General features: G+C 41.6%; 1 protein-coding gene across 1 annotated transcript in view; it reads left to right on the top strand.

Annotated features, from left to right (window-relative positions):
- LOC121540463 (rho GTPase-activating protein SYDE2) overlaps positions 1-13392 on the top strand; it is a 100320-nt gene that overhangs the window by 66375 nt on the left and 20553 nt on the right. Inside the window, 2 exon segments of the mRNA XM_041849341.2 lie at positions 8256-8437; positions 8713-8944. Of these exon segments, the coding sequence (XP_041705275.2) occupies positions 8256-8437; positions 8713-8944 (414 nt within the window).

The raw sequence follows: 13392 nt of genomic DNA, 5'->3' as shown, positions 1-13392 counted from the left end.
GGGCCATAAAACAGATGGGGACTTCTCTTTGGTGTATGGGTCGCTCAGGTGGGTGTCTAGGATATAGGGTTGGGGACCGTTCCATCAAAACACACTTAATAATCCTGCCTTCATCCTGTCTCCTGAATCCAAGTGTTTGACATGGGGGAGTGGACCATTCATTTTATGATCAAACTTTATCAATGTAGAAGCAACAGTCATTTTCAATGTCTTACTTTGATCTGGTTTCTGCCAAAAGCCTTCCAATTTCATGAAAAACATGATTTTGACTGTTCAAGACCTTTAAAGCCACGGCGACAATTGCAGGTGAAAACTCAATAAAACAAGTTTCAAATATAATGTCTATACATTTCAGCTGTTTCAAAAACATTGCTCTACTATTATTATTTTTACTGTATGAATGTTGGGCTCAACGAGACATTTCTGTTTACACTGCCCTGCTTAGAGTGGGGCAACTGTCGGGTGAGTGTCGTGCGCGACCTCCGGAGGTAGCTTTTTACTAAACGCAAGTTTACATTACAGCAATGTCTCTCGAGAATCGATACCTCTCGGAAATCTCTCAAAATTCTCCTTATTTCTCATCAATGCGAATAGACCCTCTAGAGAGAGAAGTCTGCCTTCCCTGATTGCTTGACACAGCAGATGTAGTTTTGCAGTATTTTTTTCTGCGATACCACCACGGCTGTGTGGTGTTGGAATGCACAGACAGCAGACTCTCTCGTCTGTACTGCTGTGTTGAGGCATGTTGGGTCTTGAGGACAGTTATGGAGGGGGCTCAGTTCAGACTCATAATGTGCAAACAGACCTGGGTTAGGCTCAGCGGAAGGGGAAGAAACGGTCACGCACCATGAGGTCTATGACACAGTAAAGGAGCGAAATGGGAAGGATATCATTTTTGACACAGCAAAGACTCAAAAGAAAATACACTGAGTGAACAGCCTCAATTCGTCGGGCATGGACACTACAAGGTGTCGAAAGCGTTCCACAGGGATGCTGGCCCATGTTGACTCCAATGCTTCCCACAGTTGTGTCAACTTGGCTGGATGTCCTTTGGGTGGTGGACCATTTTTGATACACACAGAAAACTGTTGAGCGTGAAAAACCCAGCAGCATTGCAGTTCTTGACACAAACCAGTGTGCATGGCACCTACCACCATACCCCATTCAAAGGCACTTAAATAAAAAACGTTGCCCATTCACCCTCTGAATGGCACACATAGACAATCCATGTCTCAATTGTCTCAAGGTTTAAAAATTATTCTACACTGATTGAAGTGGATTTAACAAGTGACATCAGTAAGTGATCATAGCTTTCACCTGGATTAACGTGGTCAGTCTATGTCATGGAATAAGCAGATGTTCTTAATGTTTTGTACACTAAGGTTATGTATAAATCTTTAACATAGAGTAGGCCCCTACTATACATATTTTCTTCAGATTAGTTTAGTAAATTCACACCTAGTGTAGTTGTTGTTGATATTCTTATATCTCTATACTGTAACTGTGTAATATTGCTCTTGCCAGTGTGTTTAAGTTCGATGTCTCTGCTGGTCTCTGCTGAATAAATCACAACTCCGCCAGAGAGTCATCTTGGACTTTTCAACAGTAAACTGAATCTACAGTGCATTCGGAAAGTATTCAGACCCCTTGACTTTTTCCACATTTTGTTACGTTACAGCCTTATTCTAAAATTGATTAAATTGTTTTTTTCCCTCATCAATCTACACACAATACCCCATAATGACAAAGGAAAAACAGGTTTTTATAAATTTGTGCACATTTATAAATAATACAATTCTGAAATATTACATTTACATAAGTATTCAGACACTTTACTTAGTACTTTGTTGAAGCACCTTTGGCAGCGATTACAGCATCGAATCTTCTTGGGTATGATGTTACAAGCTTGGCACACCTGTATTTGTGGAGTTTCTCATACTCTTCTCTGCAGATCCTCTCAAGCTCTGTCAGGTTGGATGGCGAACATCGCTGCACAGCTATTTTCAGGTCTCTACGGAGATGTTCGATCGGGTTCAAGTCCGGTCTCTGGCTGGGCCACTCAAGGAAATTCAGAGACTTGTCCCGAAGCCATTCCTGCGTTGTCTTGGCTGTGTGCTTACGGTCGTTGTCCTGTTGGAAGGTGAACCTTTGCCCCAGTCTAAGGCCCTGAGCGCTCTGGAGCAGGTTTTCATCAAGGATCTCTCTGTACTTTGCTCCCTTCATCTTTCCCTTGATCCTTACTAGTCTCCCAGTCCCTGCTGCTGAAAAACATCCCCACAGCATGATGCTGCCACCACCATTCTTCACCGTAGGGATGGTGCCAGGTTTCCTCCAGACGTGACGCTTGGCATTTAGGCTAAAGAGTTCAATCTTGGTTTCATCAGACCAGAGAGTCTTGTTTCTCATGGTCTGAGTGTCCTTTAGGTTCCTTTTGGCAAACTTCAAGCGGGCTGTCATGTGCCTTTTACTGAGGAGCAGCTTCCATCTGGCCACTCTACCATAAAGGCCTGATTGGTGGAGAGCTGCAGAGATGGTTGTCCTTCTGGAAGGTTCTCCCATCTCCACAGAGGAACTCTGGAGCTTTGTCAGAGTGACCATCGGGTTCTTGGATCACCTCCCTGACCAAGGCTCTTCTCTCCGATTGCTCAGTTAGTCCGGGCAGCCAGCTCTAGGAAGAGTCTTGGTGGTTCCAAACTTCTTCCATTTAAGAATGATGGAGGCCACTGTGTTCTTGGGGACCTTCAATGTTGCAGACATTTTTTTGGTACCCTTCCCCAGATCTGTGCCTCGACACAATCCTGTCTCGGAGCTCTAAGGACAATTCCTCCGACCACATGGCTTGGTTTTTGCTCTGACATGTACTGTCAACTGTGGGACCTTATATAAACAGGTGTGTGCCTTTCCAAATCATGTCCAATCAATTTAATTTACCACAGGTGGACTCCAATGAAGTTGTAGAAACATCTCGAGGATGATCATCTCAAGGATATACTTGAGCTCAATTTTGAGTCTCATAGCAATGGGTCTGAATACTTATGTAAATGAGGTATTTCTGTTTTTAATTTTTAATACATTTGTTGAAATTTCTATAAACCTGTTTTGACTTTGTCATTATGGGTTATTGTGTGTAGATTGATGAGGATGTTTTATTTATTTAATCAATTTTTGAATAAGGCTGTAACGTAACAAAATGTGGAATAAGTCAAGGGGTCTAAATACTTTCCTTATGCATTGTACATCACTATGTCAACAGGAGTCCACCTACTGTGTTCCTGCCAGACTACATGCACTGGAAGGAGAATAGAGTAGAACAGCACTTTATTAGTCCATCTCTGGGGAGGAAATCCAGGTTATTCCACCACTAAAAAGCAGCCTAATCCCAGATTCCCAGCTAATGGTCAATCAGCTCTTTGTTTCCTGTTTCTGGCTGGATTAGCAGGTAGCAGGGATGGAGATTATGCCAGGCAGTCTGAAATAGACGGGACAGCATTAAGTTAATGACTCTCTCTTCCTTAAGTGGACAACGGGATTGGACAGGATTAAAAAGTGAACATTGATTCATGCTCTCATTGCTCCTCTAAATCTGTTAGGCAACATTGTCACTATGAGACTACTAGACGGTGAGTTGTAATGTAGAATGTTACAAATAATATATTGGTGACCATTTACATTAAACTCTTCCAATGTTCTTTCAACCCTATGTTCCATCAGCCCCATGTTCCCTCAGTTCCCACAGCCCTATGTTCCCTCAGCCCTACTGTATATTCCCTCAGTTCCATCAGCCCTATGTTCCCTCAGCCTTATGTACCCTCAGCCCCATGTTCCCTCAGTCCCATGTTCCCTCAGCCCTATGTTCCCTCAGCCCTATGTTACCTCAACCCTATGTTCCCTCAACCCTATATTCCCTCAACCCTATGTTCCCTCAGTACCCACTGAACCATTTTTCTATGGCACAAATGCTTATTGTTATAAAATAGAAAATGCAGATTATTTCAGCATCTATGAAGAGTCTTGATGGTTCCAATCTTCTTACATTTAAGAATGATGGAGGCCACTGTGTCCTTGGGGACCTTCAATATTGCAGAATTTTTTTGGTGCCCTTCTCCAGATCTGTTCCTCGACACAGATCCTGTCTCGGAGCTTTCCTTCGACCTCATGGCTTGGTTTTTGCTCTGACGTGCACTGTCAACTGTTTAACATTTCTAAAAAACCTGTTTTCGCTTTGTCATTATGGGGTATTGTGTGTAGATTGATGAGAATTTTAGATAAAGGCTGTAACATAACAAAATTTGGAAAAAGGGAAGTGGTCTGAATTCTTTCCGAATGCACTGTATGTGAATATGTAAGGGTATGGGACTTACTGAATATGTCCAATCAAGCCCTATGTTCCCTCAGTTCTAACTTCTAAACCAGGGCAACTCGATTGAGGGAACGAGACATTTTTCAACTTCCGGTCAAATGTCACCAATTATTAAATATTTCAGGGGGTCCTAGGCCATATCATTGTATATATTAGATCCAATCATTATAAAAATACTTTTTTATCTCAGAAAATGCAATTTGGGCTGCTATAATATTGACAAAGGTTCAAGGTCATAGTGATTGGACATATTCAGTAAGTCCCATACCCTTACATATTCACATAGATGCTGAAATAATCAGTATTTTCTATCTAATAACAATAAGCATTTGTGCCAATTTTAATTACAATTGGTTCAGTGGGTACTGAGGGAACATAGGGCTTAGAGAACATAGAATTGAGGGAACATATGGTTGAGGGAACATAGGGCTGTTGGAACATAGGCCTGAGGGAACATAGGGCTGAGGGAACATAGGGCTGTTGGAACATAGGGCTGAGGGAACATGAATACCTGTGTAGTAATAGTAGTTTAGCAAGGGCGACAGCATAGGCAGAAGGTAGCCTAGCGGTTAGAGCGTTGGGCCAGTAACCGAAAGGTCGCTAGTTCAAATACCTGTTAAAAAATCTGTCTATGTGCCCTTGAGCATGGCACTTAACTCTAATTGCTCCAGGGTCGCAGTTGATAATGGCTGACCCTGGCTGTGTCCCCACTCTCTGAGAGTGTCTCAGGGGGAGTTGAGATATGCAAAAAAATAAATGTACTATTCACACATGCGTATATACACACTTGTACATGTGTAAAATAGGACAAATATAAGCACCTACCTAATTTATCATTATTGCACTCTGGAGAACTGTTATGAAAACAACCAAAACCTAATTAAGTGTGGGTTATATCCATGCTTAATGGATTAGACAGCTCTATTTAGAGTGTCTTAATCTGGATGATATTGTCAATCTAGTCACGTACGTGTGTCTGAACTGAAGTTGTCTTTGTATGGCACTGGACCTGTAGTACTTACTGACTGAAACAGTCCAAGTCTCTGAGGACCCACTGACTGCACAGCTCAAAGCTCTGCTCTGAAAACCGATAGCCACCCAGCTAGCACATAACGTTTTGAGAACCATTTCTTAGAGCTTGGTGAGAGCATGTTTGTCCTATGGTTATTTTGCATACAACCTTCCCACAACTTTCTGGGAATGGTGCAGTATAGTTGCTTGGCTTTGGAACATTCTCAGCACATTAACACATTTTACAAAAACATTTTATTTCTTGGTATTTCATTACTTTAACAGAACGTTTCCTAAAAGTTCATTTCAATTTTGGTAATGTTCTAGGAACTTTGTCCGACTGGTTTGACATTGGGAATGTTCTCAAATAGTTCAGAACGTTAAGAAACAACGTTCTGTGGGAATTTCAGTACTTCAGCATAAGTTTCCGACAGGTTTGCTCATAGTTCTATTTAAAGACATGTTCTCAAATTGTTCTGAGAACATTAAGAAAACGTTCCATAAAAACCACAAGAAAACTTTAGTAACATTCAGAGAACGTTTTAAATGTTTTATTTTAGCCTCCAGAGTGGTCATGTTTCAGAGGATGCATGGCTCTCGACCTTCGCCTCTCCCGAGTCCGTATGGGAGTTGCAGCGATGGGACAAGACTGTAACTTCCAGTTAGGGAGAAAAAGGGGTAAAAATAACATTATTTTAAAACATACATTCCGTTCTCAGAACGTGAAGAAAACGTTCCATAAAAACCACAAGAAAACTTTAGTAACGTTCAGAGAATGTTCTAATAATGTTATTTAAAAACATATACATTGCATTCTCAACATCAACAAAACTCTCTCTATCGTCTATCTTGTTAAGTGTGTACAGGTGTGTTGGCCGCGCCCAGTAATTGGCCACACCTGATCTTAATGAGTGCTTGTTTCCTTTGAAATGGGGTTGGTTTGAATAGACTAAAATTAACAGCTTTTTATGCATTAAATAAATGGCATGCTATTTCCATCCTGGTGACGCACTGGACTAATTCCATGGATAGAGAACAAAATATTATAGGTTTGAATCTCACTGATGTCGTGTCACAATAAAAAAAATTATGTGTTTGCATGATTAATGCCTAAGGAAATTAATTTCCATGTGTCCTATCTGTGCTTGAAGTTCAAAAAAGTTAACCCCAAATAAGCTAGCAGTGTTATTATGAAAGTTTTAAGGAAGTTATTCAAAAACCTATAATTGTCATTCTCAGAGCGTTTTCCTCCCAGGAAAACTTTCAAGGATCCAGAGTAAAACTTTATCAGAACCTCCCTGCAACCTAAAAATAAACGTTCCCAGAACAAGCGAAATGTTCACTTCAAATCAAATTGTATTCGTCAAATGCGTTGTGAACAACAGGTGTAGACTAACAGTGAAATGCTTACTTACGGGCCCTTTCCAACAATGCAGAGAAAAAGAAAATAGAGAAATAATAAAACGGAAAACACGTAATAATAAAAGTAATAATAAATATACAATGAGTAAAGATAACTTGGCTATATACGGGGTACCAGTACTGAGTCGATGTGCAGAGGTACGAGGTAATTGAGTTAGATATGTACATATAACTAGGAATAAAGTGACAGATAATAAACAGTAGCAGCAGAATATGTGATGAGTAAAAAAAAGTTAGTGTAAAAAGGGTCAATGCAGATAGTCCGGGTAGCTATTTGGTTATCTGTTTAACTATTTAGCAGTTTTATGGCTAGGGAGTAGAAGAACGCTCTCAGAAAGTTTTTTCCCCCAAAATGTTTTTACTAAATATTTAGCAGTCTTATGTCTTGGGGGTAGAAGAACGTTCCCAGAACGTTTGTTCTCAGAACGTAAACCCAAAAATTATACGTTCCCAGAACGTTTAAAAAAACATACGTTCCCACAACTTCCAATGAACCAAATGTGCTAGCTGGGTAGTTAGGCACAGAAAAAAATAAAAAAAATAATCCAGTCCACCTCTAAGAATTGACATGCTGTCAATAGTTTTTTCTTCTTTCTTTATTTCTGTATTTGTCTGTTATTTTTTGCCCTCCCCCTTCATGAAAAGAAAAGGCAAAGCAATAATTTTTCGGGGGCTTAGTGTAGATAGACAGTGTGGGTTTCATGTTTGTACGTCTCTTTTGTCTGAGCCTGGTGAAGGCTGAATGTGGCTGGAGTTACAGGTGTGAACGCCCGCGCCATCACAGAACCGAGTCCCCCACCCTCTTCGCCTCACCAGCTTCTCTGACATTCTGAGGCTGCCACGTCACGCCCGATTTTAATCAGAACAGAGCCCACCACAACAATGAGTCCTAAAAGCCTTGGCAGCCAGCAGAGTGTGTGCCAGGTCTTGCCTGCTGTATAAAAGAAGAGGAGAAGAAAACACTTAGATTCTCTGAATAACGACTCTTCATAAAGATAATATTGTTAGGGATTAGTCAGATATTTAAGCTGTCTTGTGAAGTAGTACATAAGAGGTATTTCACTCCATTGAGCCGTGGGAAAATCGTATGAAGCCCAGTTCATCAGGTTCAGAGAGCACAAACAGACAGTGGTGTTGTTCATTGTCTCCTTTCTGCTGAAAATCTTTGCTGTCCTCTTAAGTAACATATGGTAGCTGTCATCATCATTATCAGAGTTGTTATTAACAGAGATTATTTTTCTGTTAACTCAGTGAAGGGTTTCTCATGCTCTCTCTCTCTCTCTCTCTCTCTCTCTCTCTCTCTCTCTCTCTCTCTCTCTCTCTCTCTCTCTCTCCCTTCCCCTACTTCTTCTCTCGCCATCTCCTCCCTCTCACTCCCTCTCTTTCTCTTTCTCACTTTCTCACTTCTTCCCTCTCTCTTCCCTTCTCTTCCTCTTCCTCTCTCTCCTCTCTCTTTCTCCAGGTGTTCTGAAGGACTACCTGCGTGAGTTGCCCTACCCCCTCATCACTAAGCACCTGTACGAGGCTGTGTTAGACTCCATGGCTAAGAGGCCTCTGCGTATTGGAGCAGGAGGATGTGAGAACGACCCGGCAGACACAGAACACACCGTCAGTCTCCTGGAGAACCTGCCAGAGGTGGAGAGGGTAAGGGACAGTTCCTCTTCAATCGATCAATCAAGTTGATTCATAAATCCCTTTTTACATCAGCGTTTGTCACAAAGTGCTTTTGCAGATGCCTCTTTGGGTTCACAGTGCTCTTGGTTCTCTACATTCACCAAGTTCCTTCAGTAATGTTCATTAGTACTGTGCAGCATTCACAGTACAGTTTCTAACCCTCTTGATGTTAGGAAATAACAGTAGCTGTGGGAAATAACAAAGTCCGCCCTTACACAGCATGCTCTCTGTCTCTGTGACCCCAGTTGACCCTGCGGAGGCTGCTGGACCATCTGAAGTTGGTGGCGTCACACCACGAGGTCAACAAGATGACGTGTCAGAACCTGGCGGTGTGCTTCGGCCCCGTGCTGCTCAGCCAACGCCAGGAGGCCAGCTGTCATAGCAACCGGGTCTTCATCGACTCGGAGGAGCTGGCCAGCGCCCTGCACTTCAAGAAGCATATCGAAGTGCTGCACTACCTGCTGCAGCTATGGCCAGGTAACCTCCACCATAGAGATACACTACAATACTAGAGTGGCCTATGACATTAACCTTCATAACTCTAGAATGTGGTGATAATGGCAGCCATCTTGGTCAGATATACATTCTAAACCAGTGTAGTACCATGCAGTACCTCTGGATCTAGAGGCCTTTTATATTTACTAAATTACTATCTTAATTACTGGCTCATTACTCCTGCAGTGAATGTATCAGGCTTTTAGTTCAGGCCATTGAGTAGTGTGTTTACAGTACATGGGCATTCTTAATTACTGAACCAACAACTTAATAAACAAGTAATAACAAACTTAAGTGCTCACCCAAAATCAGACAAGCCATTTCTTAGAAGGGCAAATTGTTCCCAGCGCTGTGCTGTAGTTCTGTTCCAAACATTACTTTAAAAGGCTGGGTTGGCGCTTTGGTCTCTGGTGGTTTGGCTTGGCTGGCTGGCTGGCTGGCGCGCACACACACACACACACACACACACACACACACACATACACACTCATACACACACACACGGCTGGCGCGCACACACACGCACACACACACACACACACACATATACATACACACACTCATACACACACACACACAAACACACACACACACACACACACACAGCAGATAGCCATTCGTCACATCTCTTCAGTCATCATAGATGAAATGCACCACAAAGTGCTTCATCATGACGGGAGGGCCAAAGCCTTACTGTAAACCAATCTCAGTGGGCAGGGACGCTTTTATATAAATCACTGTCCAGAGAAAGTATGCGTCTAAAATGGCACACTATTCCTTATATAGTGCACTACTTTTGTTCAGAGCCCTATGGGACCTGGTCAAAAGAAGTGCACTGTAAAAGGGAATAGGATGCCATTTGGGATGCTGCCAAAGACATCCTGGACCAACTGTTGCTCTATGGTTGGTAATTTGTCTCCCTGTCCAACTGTTCTGCTCTCAGCAGCTGTCTTCTCTCAGCAGCTGTCTTCTTTGTGTGCACGGTGATATGAGAGACAGATATGCACTGTTGAGTATAGCTGGGATAGAGGGATATGAAAGAGAGATGCGTATGAGTGTAGGGTTGCTAGGGGGTTTGGATGTCAAATCCTGTGCAGATGGATGTGCTGCCTCTAAGGAGGATGGGGAAGACTATACAGTAACTGTCTGATCCCCTCAGATCACGAACATTCTCTCTAACCAACTCCATTTAACTTCATAGTGTTGTATATACAGTGCCTTCAGAAAGTATTTACACCCCTTGACTTTTTTTGTCACTGACTTACACACAATACCCCATCATGTTAAAGTGAAATTATATATTTTTTTCAATTAATAAAAAATGAAAAGCTGAAATGTCTTGAGTCAATAAGTATTCAACCCCTTTGTTATGGCAAGCCTAAAAAAAATGTGCTTAACAAGTCACAGACTCACTCTGTGTGCAATAATAGTGTTTAACCTCTACTGGATGGGTGTCCCGAAATCGGGACAGTTGTTGCTCAATACGGATAATGTGACTACAATGACGTTGTAAACAAAAGCACATTTTCAGGGACATATACATGTCTTATATGGGCAGAAATCTTTAATTATTGTTAATCTAACTGCAGTGTCCAATTTACAGTATCTATTACAGCAACAAAAAAAAACATGCTATTGTTTGAGAATAGTGCACAACAACAAAACACTTTTATCACGACAACTGGTTTGATACATTCACCTCTGAAGGTAAAATGTTTTACTTACATTCAGTAATCTTGCTCTGATTTGTCATCCTGAGGGTCCCAGAGATAAAATATAGCGTAGTTTTGTTTGATAAAATCCATTTTTATATCCTAACACCATCCATGTTGTATGCACGATCGATGTTGTATTCCCACTCGTTCAACTTGCAAAGAAAGACATCTGTGAATATCGAAAACTAAACCTTGTTTCAGCTAGTCAACTTAGATTCCTATTTATTCCTCAGACACTCCAGAAGGTAACCAGCCTTTCCTTCATCATTCTGCATTAGGTATATCCGATACAGAAACAATTTTAGCCACAAAGAAACGACAACATTACGCGCCGATGAGACAGGCGGTGTTCACTTGATTGACTGTATCTTGGTCCAATGACCACCTATTGTTTTGAAACATAGCTAGCTAGATAGCCAATGATCTGGGCTTTACAGGAGTATGAAATGGTCCTTTGTCTGACTGAGGAAAAGCCTGTGTATTCAGCATGCGCGCAACACGGTTTAGTGTCCATTGGGAATCTAAAGGAAGTGGCGCATCGCGTTACGCACAGCTCGATTTAGTAAAAGTTTTCTGCAAGTACAATATGGCTACTAGTACTGGAAAAGCTAAATCAAAGTCCAGGTATACAGATTTGGACGGGATTATAGCAGAAATCGACCGGGAAAGTGTCACAGAACCAGTAGATGAGGACTTCGTTTTTTTAATGGTTGCATATTATTCATTTGAGTGATTTTTTTATTTTTTTCTTTGAAAAAACTTACATATATACAGTGGGGAAAAAAAGTATTTAGTCAGCCACCAATTGTGCAGGTTCTCCCACTTAAAAAGATGAGAGAGACCTGTAATTTTCATCATAGGTACACGTCAACTATGACAGACAAATTAAGAAAAAATAATCCAGAAAATCACACTGTAGGATTTTTAATGAATTTATTTGCAAATTATGGTGGAAAATAAGTATTTGGTCACCTACAAACAAGCAAGATTTCTGGCTCTCACAGACCTGTAACTTCTTCTTTAAGAGGCTCCTCTGTCCTCCACTCGTTACCTGTATTAATAGCACCTGTTTGAACTTGTTATCAGTATAAAAGACACCTGTCCACAACCTCAAACAGTCACACTCCAAACTCCACTATGGCCAAGACCAAAGAGCTGTCAAAGGACACCAGAAACAAAATTGTATATCTGCACCAGGCTGGGAAGACTGAATCTGCAATAGGTGAGCAGCTTGGTTTGAAGAAATCAACTGTGGGAGCAATTATTAGGAAATGGAAGACATACAAGTCCACTGATAATCTCCCTCGATCTGGGGCTCCACGCAAGATCTCACCCCGTGGGGTCAAAATTATCACAAGAACGGTGAGCAAAAATCCCAGAACCACACAGGGGGACCTAGTGAATGACCTGCATAGAGCTGGGACCAAAGTAACAAAGCCTACCATCAGTAACACACTCACGCCGCCAGGGACTCAAATCCTGCAGTTCCAGACGTGTCCCCCTGCTTAAGCCAGTACATGTCCAGGCCCGTCTGAAGTTTGCTAGAGTGCATTTGGATGATCCAGAAGAGGATTGGGAGAATGTCATATGGTCAGATGAAACCAAAATATAACTTTTTGGTAAAAACTCAACTCGTCGTGTTTGGAGGACAAAGAATGCTGAGTTGCATCCAAAGAACACCATACCTACTGTGAAGCATGGGGGTGGAAACATCATGCTTTGGGGCTGTTTTTCTGCAAAGGGACCAGGACGACTGATCCGTGTAAAGGAAAGAATGAATGGGGCCATGTATCGTGAGATTTTGAGTGAAAACCTCCTTCCATCAGCAAGGGCATTGAAGATGAAACGTGGCTGGGTCTTTCAGCATGACAATGATCCCAAACACACTGCCCGGGCAACGAAGGAGTGGCTTCGTAAGAAGCATTTCAAGGTCCTGGAGTGGCCTAGCCAGTCTCCAGATCTCAACCCCATAGAAAATCTTTGAGGGAGTTGAAAGTCCGTGTTGCCCAGCGACAGCCCCAAAACATCACTGCTCTAGAGGAGATCTGCATGGAGGAATGGGCCAAAATAGTGTGTGAAAACCTTGTGAAGACTTACAGAAAACGTTTGACCTGTGTCATTGCCAACAAAGGGTATATAACAAAGTATTGAGAAACTTTTGTTATTGACCAAATACTTATTTTCCACCATAATTTGCAAATAAATTCATAAAAAATCCTACAATGTGATTTTCTGGATTTTTTTTTCTCATTTTGTCTGTCATAGTTGACGTGTACCTATGATAAAAATTAAAGGCCTCTCTCATCTTTTTAAGTGGGAGAACTTGCACAATTGGTGGCTGACTAAATACTTTTTTTCCCCACTGTACATATATATATATATATATACAGTATCTCACAAAAGTGAGTACACCCCTCACATTTTTGTAAATATTTGAGTATATCTTTTCATGTGACAACACTGAAGAAATGACACTTTGCTACAATGTAAAGTAGTGAGTGTACCGCTTGTATAACAGTGTACATTTGCTGTCCCCTCAAAATAACACAACACACAGCCATTCATGTCTAAACCGCTGGCAACAAAAGTGAGTACACCCCTAAGTGAAAATGTCCAAATTGGGCCCAAGGTGTCAATATTTTGTGTGGCCACCATCATTTTCCAGCACTGCCTTAACCCTCTTGGGCAAGGAGTTCACCAGAGCTTCACAGGTTG

The sequence above is a fragment of the Coregonus clupeaformis genome, unplaced genomic scaffold (genome assembly GCF_020615455.1).
Source record: "Coregonus clupeaformis isolate EN_2021a unplaced genomic scaffold, ASM2061545v1 scaf0127, whole genome shotgun sequence".
In the NCBI taxonomy this organism is placed as follows: domain Eukaryota; kingdom Metazoa; phylum Chordata; class Actinopteri; order Salmoniformes; family Salmonidae; genus Coregonus; species Coregonus clupeaformis.
Note: the sequence above shows the minus strand (reverse complement) of the source record. Positions and strands in the feature narration are given on the sequence as shown.